The sequence below is a fragment of the Gigantopelta aegis genome, chromosome 8 (genome assembly GCF_016097555.1).
Source record: "Gigantopelta aegis isolate Gae_Host chromosome 8, Gae_host_genome, whole genome shotgun sequence".
Classification (NCBI taxonomy): domain Eukaryota; kingdom Metazoa; phylum Mollusca; class Gastropoda; order Neomphalida; family Peltospiridae; genus Gigantopelta; species Gigantopelta aegis.
This window is the reverse complement of record NC_054706.1, coordinates 4,533,761-4,548,793: the sequence shown is the minus strand read 5'-3', so window position 1 is coordinate 4,548,793 and position 15,033 is coordinate 4,533,761. Positions and strand designations below refer to the sequence as shown.

Here is a 15,033-nt window from a genome sequence, read left to right as displayed (position 1 = left end):
AAACTCCACTATAAAATGCCAAATGAACCACTTTCAATTATTTATTTATATTTTTTGTTTTGTTTTCTAATGCAAAATTCTACTCTGTAAATACAAAACTTCAAGACGATCAAAGGTTCTATTATGGTTTATTTCCCCCATTACAATATTTCATATTGTATAGAATTTGCAAACATAATTTCCCACACATGATATATCACATAAAAACTTATAGGCAGAATAAATAAAAAATATAACGACACACATTCTTAATTATGTACACTGAAAGACTGTGGACACTGAATAAGATTTTCCAGTGTACATTTATGGATGTCACCAGACTGAAGGAATAATGTAAAATATTGTTTAACAGAATCTGCATATAGCACAAGACCAAGAATAGCTCTGTCAGCTGATCGATTTCTCTTAGTATTTACTATTAGTCACAACTGAATGCTATTTATAAAAACTAAACGCATTTCAGTACTATTACAATACTGTACAAATATCCCTTGCATTTATAATATACAAACATGGTTTTGGTTGTAAGTATTGGGGACGTGAATAAAAACAAATGTTTACCTGTATTAATATAATCTCCTCTTAAATATTCTGTTAAAGAGTTTTCCCGATCTGTGACCAATGACACTAAGTTTACAGTCGATTGTGAAGAGCAGAAAATAAGCTTTAACAATGAGAACCTATCACAAGTTAAAGCAAATGTTTCATTTGCGGAAGTTTGAAGATTAAAAATCCAGAACAGTTGCTGATGAAACAGTAAAACAAAAAAAACTGAATCTAAATCTACGGTCTCAACCATGTTTTCACATCGGTACTGGTGACTGAAAAAAACTATAACAAAATTACTGGACAGTTACCACCCAGCATAATGTTCAACCTCGTTTACTAGGAACGATACTGTCACACACATGATCCTATAAACCTAACAACTACAAGAATAACACTGTATTAATCCCACAAACATAACAATAACTTGAAGAATAAACACATTGTATTAGGTGGACACAGAACAAGTGAAAATACTTAGTAAAATAGAAAAACCATCACATTACCCACATCGCACATTGTAAAAATAAAATAATATCTCACATGCACCGACATCTAATAGTACATTCATTAGATTTAGACGTGTACAAATACCTTTTTGAAAGAAAAAATAACATCATTTACAAATATTTTTGGTAATTAGATGTTGGTGAGCAAGAGGAGTTATTTGGTTTTAATAAAATCAGCAGACAACGAACAATTGTAATTATTAAAAGTGAACACTATAATGAGCTAGAGAAATAACTCTATACATTACGGTACTTGTAAATTTATCAGTGCCAATATGAAACGAGTCCTTTTATAAAGATCTATCTCATTTCAATTTTTTTTTTTAAATCGGTGAACATTTAAGCACTTGCATATGTGGTTATTAACGTACGTACACACTTGTTAAGTACATGTAGGTACAATATAAACACTATTCTTGCTGATTATTATTTTCACTTGTTTACTTTCTTAAGTAGTATTCCAGTCTTTTGTCATCTGAAATACAAGAAATCCTGTGTATATCTTCCGATAAAACACCAATTAAATACAGTGCTATAAGCCAACCACTCGAACAATACTCCAATCTGTTAAAATGTGGTGTTAAAAATGTCCGTCTATGAAACAAGTATGAGGCAAGAAAAAACATACTGTAATTCAGGAAATTCATCACAACATTAAATTACTGTGAATCGGCTACCTCAGCAAAAATCGTAGCATGAAATGATCATGACCTGGTGACAACAGATGTGTTAAACATGTTACTGACCAACCGATTCAGATCCAGATACGTCGAAGCATTTCCAGGTAATATTTTCTCAACAACTTGGCTTGGTTACCTAAGTGTCTTTTGTTGGGGAGTTCAGGTGGGGTCTTTTTTAATTAATAGGCCTATACCCTTCATTTTGAATTTGGCTTGTAACCGTAAATAATGCTATTTGTTAACATCGTCCCATATGATCCAAGAACTAATGATATCCCACTCTCTCCTTGTGTAGTAATGAATAGCTTTTTCCACCAGTCATTGTAATCGTGAAAATTGTAAAACTAAATAACTTGTCTTTTAGTTGACCATGATCTTACAAGGTCTAGGAACCAGTGATATTTAACTTTGTCCATATATGGTACTAAAACGTTTTATATTCCAAAGTGCTACCATAAAAATGTTAATCATCCGAACCATACACTGCAGGGGGTGGCAGTTGCCCCTTCCCCAAAAAAAACCCCAGAGCGTATTATGTTTTTGTTTGAGAAGACCCTACTTTACAGGGTTCTGAATTAGTTGTTACTGCCCTCTCCCGCCTAAGTTATTTCAGGCTAGGTATGGCTTTGATTTCAAGTAATTCTCTTAACACTGTTCTTGTAATTTTAAAATTTTTCAAACATGGTTCCTGTAACTCAGAAATTCTTTGCATGGTGATATAGCACTCTCTTGATATGAGATCCCCAACTGGCCGGCCCTCACTTTGCCAACAGCTGATCGATCTGAAACAAACCAAATAACTCGATGACATGAAATAAAATTAAAGAAATCCATAGACATATTTTCATTGATTCACACTGAGCTGTAACTTAAAACTCATTTGTTGATTTGTCAGCTTACATATTTCATTTTTTTAAAAATATTTTGTTAAAACATTGGCTATTGAATGTCAAACATTTGGTAACTTTGAAATGAAAGGAAACCTGTAAAAATATTTCATTAAGTACTAAGTTATCTTTTATATGCAGCATCTCACACAGGTTAGCACATACCACAGCCTTTGATATAACAGTTGTGGTGCACTGGCTGAACAAGAAATAGCCCAATGGACCTACCCATGGGGGATCGATCCAAAAGGGACATCGCATCAAGCAAGAGCTTTACCACTGGGCTGTCCCTCCCCCATATTTAATTTTTGAGTTACAAATACAATTTAGGTTTTGTTTAGGCACATAGACAGATGAAGGTATGGGAGATGTCACCCACTCACCACTGAAAAATTACTGTTTCACCCAACCTAGAATCTACTAGTGTGTGTGTGCCTTTATACGTATTGCCACTCCCTGACACTACCATGTTTGTTTTTGGAGTAATCACTTCCTCCATTGAGGGACATCGATATTAAACTGATGTTTGAAAGGGGGTGAGGTGCCCGGGGCTTGCTTCACCCTCACCATGGGTTGACCCAGTATTTCAGTACTTCGGGAATGACCACCACATTTAAAAATAAATTATAATTTTTTTTTAAATGCTGATCATGAAGTAAGATACCTGAGCCTTGTACATCTCCTTGACGTCCACGAGATCCAGCTTGAGTTCTTCGGCCTGCTCCACCTTCTCCCCGTACATCTGGAGCAACGCATGGTACCGCTGGTTGATGTCCTGAAACAAACAATTAAAACACACATTACATCTGGAGTACCACGTGGTACCGCTGGTTGATGTCCTGAAACAAACAATTAAAACACACATTACATCTGGCGCAACGCGTGGTACTGCTGGTTAATGTCCTGAAACAAACAATTAAAACACACATTACATCTGGAGTACCACGTGGTACCGCTGGTTGATGTCCTGAAACAAACAATTAAAACACACATTACATCTGGAGCAACGCGTGGTACTGCTGGTTGATGTCCTGAAACAAACAATTAAAACACACATTACATCTGGAGCAACGCGTGGTACCGCTGGTTGATGTCCTGAAACAAACAATTAAAACACACATTACATCTGGAGCAACGCGTGGTACCGCTGGTTGATGTCCTGAAACAAACAATTAAAACACACATTACATCTGGAGCAATGCGTGGTACCGCTGGTTGATGTCCTGAAACAAACAATTAAAACACACATTACATCTGGAGTACCACGTGGTACCGCTGGTTGATGTCCTGAAACAAACAATTAAAACACACATTACATCTGGAGCAACGCATGGTACCGCTGGTTGATGTCCTGAAACAAACAATTAAAACACACATAGTACATCTGGAGCAACGCATGGTACCGCTGGTTGATGTCATGAAACAAACGATTAAAACACATAGTACATCTGGAGCAACGCATGGTACCGCTGGTTGATGTCTTGAAACAAACAATTAAAACACACATTACATCTGGAGCAACGCATGGTACTGCTGGTTGATGTCCTGAAACAAACAATTAAAACACACATTACATCTGGAGTAACGCATGGTACCGCTGGTTGATGTCCTGAAACAAGCAATTAAAACACACATAGTACATCTGGAGCAACGCATGGTACTGCTGGTTGATGTCCTGAAACAAACAATTAAAACACACATAGTACATCTGGAGCAACGCATGGTACTGCTGGTTGATGTCCTGAAACAACCAATTAAAACACACATTACATCTGGAGTACCACGTGGTACCGCTGGTTGATGTCCTGAAACAAACAATTAAAACACACATTACATCTGGAGTAACGCCTGGTACCGCTGGTTGATGTCCTGAAACAAACAATTAAAACACACATTACATCTGGAGTAACACCTGGTACCGCTGGTTGATGTCCTGAAACAAACAATTAAAACACACACTACATACAAAGTGTTTGATTAAAGAATTCACCAAAAACCAATAACATTATCCAAATATTACAAGCTGGTATTCTCAGATATTCAACAAGTTAGATATGAAAGCTACGTAAAATGTACCTGCAGTTTTTCCTGCAGGGCGGGAACTTCCTGCAGCTGCTCTTTAAGTTCTTCATTCTGATTGGTCAAACTGACCAGTTCTCTGGCCATCGACTCGCGTGTGCGCTCCAAATCAGCAATATCACTCTGAAATGATTAGCGCAGTGTTAACATGTTCCTCTACATTTTACACTTGTTCTTTTTAGTGATGAGAACTGGACATTGATATATCTGGCAAACATACATTTCCAAACAGTGGATCTAACTAGCACTAGGCCAGAGGTTAAACACAATGACACAAGTAGGATATTAAATACGTAACAAAGTTCAGTGGTATGTTCACTAGAATATGTAAGAAGCTATCAAATTAATTATCTTTAAGCAGAACATAAGATGATCTACATCAAAGGCATGTGACAGAGGTTTTTTGACGATGGTTATGAATTGACTACAATCTACACATTTTAATTTTTGAGTCTGCGAAGTAATGTAATTACCATTTTTATTACCCATATGGTTAAAAATATCTTGGTACATATCAAAATGACACATCTCACTAGATCGCCAAGTGGGACTTAACACTTCAAAGTCACACGGTGACATCATCGATTGGCGCACTACAACTGTACAGGAGCTTCAACCAAATTAAGATCAATTATGGGTATTAAATAGGATATTAAACTCATGTGAAATAATTTTCATTGCCACATGCTAAAGCTCATGACAAGTTAAAATTATTTCACTCAGGACATAAACATGATACGAAATGGAAGCTCATATAATATCCTATAAATAGCAAATGCTGCAACTAAAAACTCATGAAGATATTAAGTACAATTAAAAGGTTTACTTAAGTGTGCTCATTTGTATGCTGCCGATTTTGCCTTCAGCCAAGTAACATTTTGAGTTACCTGATTACCTGAAGCTGGACGATCTCGCCCTCCCTCTGTTTGAGACTGCAGGTTCTATGATTACCTGAAGCTGGACGATCTCTCCCTCCCTCTGTTTGAGACTGCAGGTTCTATGATTACCTGAAGCTAAACGATCTCTCCCTCCCTCTGTTTGAGACTGCAGGTTCTATGATTACCTGAAGCTGGACGATCTCTCCCTCCCTCTGTTTGAGACTGCAGGCTCTATGATTACCTGAAGCTGGACGATCTCTCCCTCCCTCTGTTTGAGACTGCAGGTTCTATGATTACCTGAAGCTGGACGATCTCTCCCTCCCTCTGTTTGAGACTGCAGGTTCTATGATTACCTGAAGCTGGACGATCTCTCCCTCCCTCTGTTTGAGACTGCAGGTTCTATGATTACCTGAAGCTGGACGATCTCTCCCTCCCTCTGTTTGAGACTGCAGGTTCTATGATTACCTGAAGCTGGACGATCTCGCCCTCCCTCTGTTTGAGACTGCAGGTTCTATGATTACCTGAAGCTGGACGATCTCTCCCTCCCTCTTTTTGAGACTGCAGGTTCTATGATTACCTGAAGCTGGACGATCTCGCCCTCCCTCTGTTTGAGACTGCAGGTTCTATGATTACCTGAAGCTGGACGATCTCGCCCTCCCTCTGTTTGAGACTGCAGGTTCTATGATTACCTGAAGCTGGACGATCTCTCCCTCCCTCTGTTTGAGACTGCAGGCTCTATGATTACCTGAAGCTGGACGATCTCTCCCTCCCTCTGTTTGAGACTGCAGGCTCTATGATTACCTGAAGCTGGACGATCTCTCCCTCCCTCTGTTTGAGACTGCAGGTTCTATGATTACCTGAAGCTAGACGATCTCTCCCTCCCTCTGTTTGAGACTGCAGGTTCTATGATTACCTGAAGCTAGACGATCTCTCCCTCCCTCTGTTTGAGACTGCAGGTTCTATGATTACCTGAAGCTGGACGATCTCGCCCTCCCTCTGTTTGAGACTGCAGGTTCTATGATTACCTGAAGCTGGACGATCTCGCCCACCCTCTGTTTGAGTTGAGACTGCAGGTTCTATGATTACCTGAAGCTAGACGATCTCGCCCTCCCTCTGTTTGAGACTGCAGGTTCTATGATTACCTGAAGCTAGACGATCTCTCCCTCCCTCTGTTTGAGACTGCAGGTTCTATGATTACCTGAAGCTGGACGATCTCGCCCTCCCTCTGTTTGAGACTGCAGGTTCTATGATTACCTGAAGCTGGACGATCTCGCCCACCCTCTGTTTGAGTTGAGACTGCAGGTTCTATGATTACCTGAAGCTGGACGATCTCGCCCTCCCTCTGTTTGAGACTGCAGGTTCTGTGATTACCTGAAGCTAGACGATCTCGCCCTCCCTCTGTTTGAGACTGCAGGTTCTGTGATTACCTGAAGCTGGACGATCTCTCCCTCCCTCTGTTTGAGACTGCACTGCAGGTATCTATGATTACCTGAAGCTAGACGATCTCTCCCTCCCTCTGTTTGAGACTGCAGGTTCTATGATTACCTGAAGCTAGACGATCTCTCCCTCCCTCTGTTTGAGACTGCAGGTTCTATGATTACCTGAAGCTGGACGATCTCGCCCTCCCTCTGTTTGAGACTGCAGGTTCTATGATTACCTGAAGCTGGACGATCTCGCCCACCCTCTGTTTGAGTTGAGACTGCAGGTTCTATGATTACCTGAAGCTGGACGATCTCGCCCTCCCTCTGTTTGAGACTGCAGGTTCTGTGATTACCTGAAGCTAGACGATCTCGCCCTCCCTCTGTTTGAGACTGCAGGTTCTGTGATTACCTGAAGCTAGACGATCTCTCCCTCCCTCTGTTTGAGACTGCAGGTTCTATGATTACCTGAAGCTAGACGATCTCGCCCTCCCTCTGTATGAGTTGAGACTGCAGGTTCTATGATTACTGCAGGTTCTATGATTACCTAAAGCTGGACGATCTCGCCCTCCCTCTGTTTGAGACTGCAGGTTCTATGATTACCTGAAGCTAGACGATCTCGCCCTCCCTCTGTATGAGTTGAGACTGCAGGTTCTATGATTACTGCAGGTTCTATGATTACCTAAAGCTGGACGATCTTGCCCTCCCTCTGTTTGAGACTGCAGGTTCTATGATTACCTGAAGCTAGACGATCTCGCCCTCCCTCTGTATGAGTTGATACTGCAGGTTCTATGATTACTGCAGGTTCTATGATTACCTAAAGCTGGACGATCTCGCCCTCCCTCTGTTTGAGACTGCAGGTTCTATGATTACCTGAAGCTAGACGATCTCGCCCTCCCTCTGTATGAGTTGAGACTGCAGGTTCTATGATTACTGCAGGTTCTATGATTACCTAAAGCTGGACGATCTCGCCCTCCCTCTGTTTGAGACTGCAGGTTCTATGATTACCTGAAGCTGGACAATCTTGCCCTCCCTCTGTTTAGAGACTGCAGGTTCTATGATTACCTGAAGCTGGACAATCTCGCCCTCCCTCTGTTTGAGCTGGGACTGCAGGTTCTCCAGGATGGTGGCCGCCCCACTGTGTCTCAGACTCTCATACAGGTTCACTTTGCTGCCATTGGGCGAGCCCAGCACCAGACCTCTCTCCAGCATCTCCTCCTGAAACACAACATCACACTCTATATACAGACCAACCTGTTTATAACAAACACCACACTCCATATACAGGCCAACCTTGTATAACAACTACCTATCTATATCAATCACCTCGACTAACTAATCAATGAAGAAAACTTTGAACAAAAAAGATCAAATTGTAAAAGACACCTTATAAGGGACATAAAAATCCTAGAAGGTCAATGAATAATCGGGCGCCAAGTGAGCACCTTACCACTGCCCTGCACTCTTGTTGTTGAATAATCACACTGAGGTATAGGATGCAGTGGAAATAAACCTGATATGAAAACTAAAAGTGAAAAAGAACAGCGTACCTATGGAAGTGTTGTAAACCAGTACAGCGCTATAAGTGACGGAGAAAGAACAGGGTATCTGTGGAAGTGTTGTAAAGCAGTACGGCTATGACTGATGGAGAAAGAACAGTGTACCTGTGAAGTGTTGTAAAACAGTACGGCAGAAAGAACAGTACCTGTGAAGTGTTGTAAAGCAGTACGGCTATGACTGATGGAGAAAGAAGAGCGTTACTGTGGAAGTGTTGTAAACCAGTACAGCTATCAGTGATGGAGAAAGAACAGCGTACCTGTGGAAGTGTTGTAAACCAGTACGGCTATGACTGATGAAGAAAGAACAGCGTACCTGTGGAAGTGTTGTAAACCAGTACAGCTATCAGTGATGGAGAAAGAACAGGGTTACTGTGGAAGTGTTGTAAACCAGTACAGCTATCAGTGATGGAGAAAGAACAGCATTACTGTGGAAGTGTTGTAAACCAGTACAGCTATCAGTGATGGAGAAAGAACAGCGTTACTGTGGAAGTGTTGTAAACCAGTACAGCTATCAGTGATGGAGAAAGAACAGCGTTACTGTGGAAGTGTTGTAAACCAGTACAGCTATCAGTGATGGAGAAAGAACAGCGTACCTGTGGAAGTGTTGTAAACCAGTACAGCTATCAGTGATGGAGAAAGAACAGCGTTACTGTGGAAGTGTTGTAAACCAGTACAGCTATCAGTGATGGAGAAAGAACAGCGTACCTGTGGAAGTGTTGTAAACCAGTACAGCTATCAGTAATGGAGAGCGATGGAGAAAGAACAGCGTACCTGTGGAAGTGTTGTAAACCAGTACAGCTATCAGTGATGGAGAAAGAACAGTGTTACTGTGGAAGTGTTGTAAACCAGTACGGCTATGACCGATGGAGAAAGAACAGCGTTACTGTGGAAGTGTTGTAAACCAGTACAGCTATCAGTGATGGAGAAAGAACAGCGTTACTGTGGAAGTGTTGTAAACCAGTACAGCTATCAGTGATGGAGAAAGAACAGCGTACCTGTGGAAGTGTTGTAAACCAGTACGGTTGGTCGTGGAGACTGGTCACACTCTCGGTCCGGGACACAGAGACAGGAGACGGCGTCCCACGAGACTGAGGACGTTCCTTCTCCTGGAACAAACACAACACGGAACTGTTACCAATCAAATAATACAAACACAACCAAACTAGCAGGGTGTCGTAGGTGAAATCCAAATCTCATCATGCTTTTTAAGTTTAAAATCATACTTAATTAAAAGAGGGTCTTCTAAGCCAGATAACTGTGTCCAATCCTTTTGTATATTAAATGAAATAAATAAAATATGTTTTAATCAAACAGAAAATTTATGCATTGTGGCATTCTGTGCTTGGATTATACATTTTTTTCCTTTGTTTATTATTCCTCGAACACTAGGTGATGTCCGGGTTGAATAGCCCCGATTTACCACCTTACCCCATACAATTAACGATTATTATTCCTCGAACACTAGGTGATGTCCGGGTTGAAGAGCCCCGATTTACCACCTTACCCCATACAATTAGCGATTATTATTCCTTGAACACTAGGTGATGTCCGGGTTGAATAGCCCCGATTTACCACCTTACCCCATACAATTAGCGATTATTATTCCTTGAACACTAGGTGATGTCCGGGTTGAAGAGTCGCGATTTACCACCTTACCCCACACAATTAGCGATTTCAACCCACACTTCAAAAACACTTTTATTATTCCTTGAACACTAGGTGATGTCCGGGTTGAAGAGCCCCGATTTACCACCTTACCCCATACAATTAGCGATTTCAACCCACACATCAAAAACACTTTTCTAATGTTTAACCAGTAACGAAATAAATCTCAGCTAAAAGACTGTTATGTTGCTGATGAATTGTGCAAACCTTCATTTGTGACTCACCAGTATCCTCAACTGCTCCTCGAGAATGGTCACTTTCCTCTTCTCAGATTCCAGTTTAGTTTTCTCCATTTCCAGCTGCGTCTCAAGAAATACCTGAAACAACATCACAGGAGACTGAACGTTACAACTGGTGACAACGGTCTACACTCAAAAAGCAAACACTAACATAATGGTAATGCTGAACAAATATTTCTGGCTTTGAGACTGGTTGTTTCTGTTGTTGGTTGTTTTTTGTTTTTTTAAAGGGGTACGATTTGTTTTGTTTATGTTGTTTTTAGTGGGTGGGGGTATTTTGAGGGGTTTTTCTTCAGTTATTAAGACAAATGTTCATGTATTTAAGGAAAGGTACATACATTATTGTGAAATATTTTATTAAAGAAAAACACAAAAAACTAATGTAATTGTGGCTTAGAATTTGCATAATAGATTACCGAAATCTAGCATGTGACAGGCGTATAAGTCAGGTGAATTTCATTGGCTGTTTAACTTGTATGCTGGCTACATTTTACAGATTACATGTCACTGCAGATTAACTGCATTGTTTACTTAAGACGGTGCTTAACATAGCTACCCACTTTAAATATACAGCATCCTACAATGAAACACAAGGGGCAGAACCTAGTCCAGTAGTAAAGTGCTCGCTTGATACACGGTCAGTCTGGGACCAATCCCCGTCGGTGGAACCATTGGGCTATTTCTCGTTTCAGCCAGTGCTCCACAACTGGTGTAACAAAGACCGTGGTATGTACTATCCTGTCTATGGGATGGTGCATATAAAAGATCCCTTGCTGCTAATTGAAAAGAGTAGTTCATGACGTGGCGACAGCGGGTTTCTTCTCTCAATATCTGTGTGGTCCATAACCATATGTGTGAGGCGATATAAGCGTAAATACAATGTGTTGAGTGCGTGGTTAAATAAAACACTTCCTTCCTTCCCTCAATATCTGTGTGGTCCATAACCATATGTGTGAGGCGATATAAGCGTAAATACAATGTGTTGAGTGCGTGGTTAAATAAAACACTTCCTTCCTTCCCTCAATATCTGTGTGGTCCTTAACCATATGTGTGAGGCGATATAAGCGTAAATACAATGTGTTGAGTGCGTGGTTAAATAAAACACTTCCTTCCTACACTGAAACACAGTGAACACCTTGATGACAGTTAAACTGTGTTGAACGCAGATGATACAACGAACCCTACCTTTTGTTTCTTCACTTCAGTCATTTCCTTCGACATCTGGTTTCTGACTGCTTCAACTTGAGCCAACTCACTGTAACCAATCACAGCACACTTTAGAGACTAGAACTGTAACAGCTCAAATAAAAATCATATGTAATGTGAAATTGCAAAATGAAAATGATTTGTATATTTTGGCAAATAGCTTAATAGTTGTATGCAAATCATTTAACAACTTGTGACAACTCATTCACATCTCTCTCTCTCCCTCCCTCCCATCTCCTCTTCCTACCCTCCCACTCTACCCTTCTCTTTCCTTCTTTCTTTCTCTCTGTCTCTCTCACTCTCTCTCAGTATCACTGCTTCCTGCCTAGAGAACAAAAAATAGTATACCCCATGTTCAGGGTAATAAGATAAGTGACCTGTGTTTGGCATCCTCCAACATCTCGATGTTTGCCTTGTCCATCTCAGCCTGGGCCGACAGCTGGGCTTTCTCCTGTCTGAGTCGAGAACACTGCGAGTCGAGTGCTGTGACGCGCGTCGTCAGAGTCATCACATTCTCATTGGCCGTTCTCTCCTTCTCCACAGAAAACGCCAGCTGATTCTGAACGTCACCTACGATTAGCAGTTTATTCATCAATACACCAACAACAGTTCACAACTGATTCTGAATGTCATCCAAGTTTAGCAGTTTATTCATCAATACACCAACAACAGTTCACAGCTGATTCTGAACGTCACCTACTGTTAGCAGTTTATTCATCAATATACCAACAACAGTTCACAGCTGATTCTGAACGTCACCTACTGTTAGCAGTTTATTCATCAATACACCAACAATAGTTCACAGCTGATTCTGAACGTCACCTACTATTAGCAGTTTATTCATCAATACACCAACAACAGTTCACAGCTGATTCTGAATGTCACCTACTGTTAACAGTTTATTCATCAATACACCAACAACAGTTCACAGCTGATTCTGAATGTCACCTACAGTTAGCAGTTTATTCATCAATACATTAACAACAGTTCACAGCTGATTCTGAATGTCACCTACGATTAAAAGTTTATTCGTCAATATACTAACAACAGTTCACAGCTGATTCTGAATGTCACCTACAGTTAGCAGTTTATTCACCAATACAATAACAACAGTTCACAGCTGATTCTGAATGTCACCTACGATTAAAAGTTTATTCGTCAATATACTAACAACAGTTCACAGCTGATTCTGAATGTCACCTACAGTTAGCAGTTTATTCATCAATACAATAACAACAGTTCACAGCTGATTCTGAACGTCACCTATGATTAGCAGTTTATTCATGAATATACTAACAACAGTTCACAGCTTATTCTGAATGTCACCTACGATTAGCAGTTTATTCATCAATATACTAACAACAATTCACAGCTGATTTGAATGTCACCTACGATTAGCAGTTTATTCATCAATATACTAACAACAGTTCACAGCTGATTCTGAATGTCACCTACAGTTAGCAGTTTATTCATCAATACAATAACAACAGTTCACAGCTGATTCTGAACGTCACCTACGATTAGCAGTTTATTCATCAATATACTAACAACAATTCACAGCTGATTTGAATGTCACCTACGATTAGCAGTTTATTCATCATTGAACTAACAACAGTTCACAGCTGATTTGAATGTCACCTACGATTAGCTACGAATCTTTTTGTAATCAATCAAATAATTCCGTTTTTCTTGTTAAATCAAGATACTGTTTTATATACTCTTCAAAAGAAGAAACGCAAAACCACATTGTCGTAACATTTGGAGAATTGATTTAATTATTGAATGGTGAGTCTGATAACGATGTGTGGCCGGAGGATCTGGTCAATGTAGCCCTGTGCATTCAGGTTGCCCTGCACGTGGACCAGGTCAGTTCTGCCAGTGTGTGAGATGGCTGCCCACACCATGACACTACCCCCGCCGAATCTGTCCACTTCCTGCACGCAGTTTGCCGCATAACGTTCACCACGACGCCTATACACGCGACATCTTCCATCATGACGTCGGAGCAGAAATCGGGACTCGTCACTGAACCACACCCGTCTCCATTCCATTCCAATATTTATTTACATGCTCATATACCACTAAGGTTTCAAGCATGTCTGTCACGGGCCCATCCTCTGGATAGCCATTGTCGATGAATCTGGCACCACTGCAGTCGGAGTCGACGGTGTTGTGGTGTTAAGATACCTCGAACTGGACGTCTGGCACGAATTCCTACCTCACGTAGGCGGTTCCGTACGGTCTGGTCGGATATCCTGCGCAAACCTGGTATTGCTGCGGCTGTGGAGGTGGCAGTAGTCAATCGTTCCCGAAGGTGGCGTACCCGGATGTAGCGGTCCTGCCCGGGGGTAGTGACCCATGGTCGACCGGATCTAGGGAGGTCACGTGTTGATCCATGTTGCTGGTAACGGTCCCACAGTCTGGAGATGGTGCTTGGGGACACATGGAATGCCCTGGCAACGGCCGTTCTGGATTCGCCTGCGTCTAGTCGGCCGATGGCATTGTTTCTCTGCGGTTCACTGAGACGTGGCATGTCCTGGATTGTCAACTGTCGGCCAGATACAGAGGCCAGGCAAGCGAACACCCTGCACTTTTATACTGTCGGTGTTCATGTTGCACGTGCAGACAACGCACGTGCAGTGGTGACATGGTTTGCACGTGGCTGCGTTTTTGCGAATATTCACATTTTGGAACTTTATTGTACAGTAGCTGCGTTTTATCGAATGTAACCGTGGGAATGTGTTTGGGACATGCAATGACCTTATATTCACAAAGCATGAACCGGTAGGAAACATAAAATCGGAGTTATAACCCATTTGTACCCTTTTGCGTTTCTTTTTTTGAAGAGTATATATTAACTAAATTGGAAAAAAAAATCACTTCATGTCATCCACACTAGTATGTATTAATAATTAAAAACACTGTTGAACTCAAAAACAAATGCACTAATTTTTATGGAGGTGTTACAACTTTTTAAAAAAGTGCTCCTACTGTATTTATGCATAATATATATGGCAATCTTGCCTAGAAACATCCAACACTAACTAAAAAGTGCTCCTACTGTATTTATGCATAATATATATGGCAATATTGCCTAGAAACATCCAACACTAACTAAAAAACAATAAATAAGACATGTTTATTTAATAGGTGCGGGACGTAGCCCAGTGGTAAAGCGCTCGCTTAATGTGCGATTGGTTTAGGATCGATTCCCGTCGGTGGCCCATTAGGCTATTTCTACTTCCAGCCAGTGCTCCACAACTGGTGTAACAAAGGCCGTGGTATGTACTCTCCTGTTTGTGGGATGGTGCATATAAAAGATCCCTTGCTGCTAATCGAAAAAAGAGTAGCCCATGAAGTGGCGACA

At 41.0% G+C, this 15,033-nt stretch overlaps 1 protein-coding gene and 1 pseudogene across 4 annotated transcripts in view; one reads left to right on the top strand and one right to left on the bottom strand.

Annotated features, from left to right (window-relative positions):
- Positions 1-111: 111 nt before the first annotated feature.
- The window catches only part of LOC121379444 (TATA element modulatory factor-like), a 66,777-nt gene continuing 51,855 nt past the window's right edge, over positions 112-15,033 (bottom strand). For 2 of the 4 annotated variants that reach the window (XM_041508084.1, XM_041508085.1), the window contains 8 exons: positions 12,044-12,236; positions 11,646-11,715; positions 10,446-10,538; positions 9,552-9,662; positions 8,063-8,215; positions 4,699-4,824; positions 3,287-3,397; positions 112-2,517 (listed from right to left, as the gene is read on the bottom strand). In XM_041508084.1, the coding sequence (XP_041364018.1) occupies positions 2,494-2,517; positions 3,287-3,397; positions 4,699-4,824; positions 8,063-8,215; positions 9,552-9,662; positions 10,446-10,538; positions 11,646-11,715; positions 12,044-12,236 (881 nt within the window). In that variant the 3' untranslated portion in view covers positions 112-2,493. Of the gene's footprint in view, positions 2,518-3,286; positions 3,398-3,917; positions 3,974-4,501; positions 4,556-4,698; positions 4,825-8,062; positions 8,216-9,551; positions 9,663-10,445; positions 10,539-11,645; positions 11,716-12,043; positions 12,237-15,033 lie in introns of those variants that run through there. The other 2 variants (XM_041508087.1, XM_041508086.1) reach the window with 2 other exon arrangements.
- Positions 3,108-3,236, top strand: LOC121380272 (annotated as a pseudogene).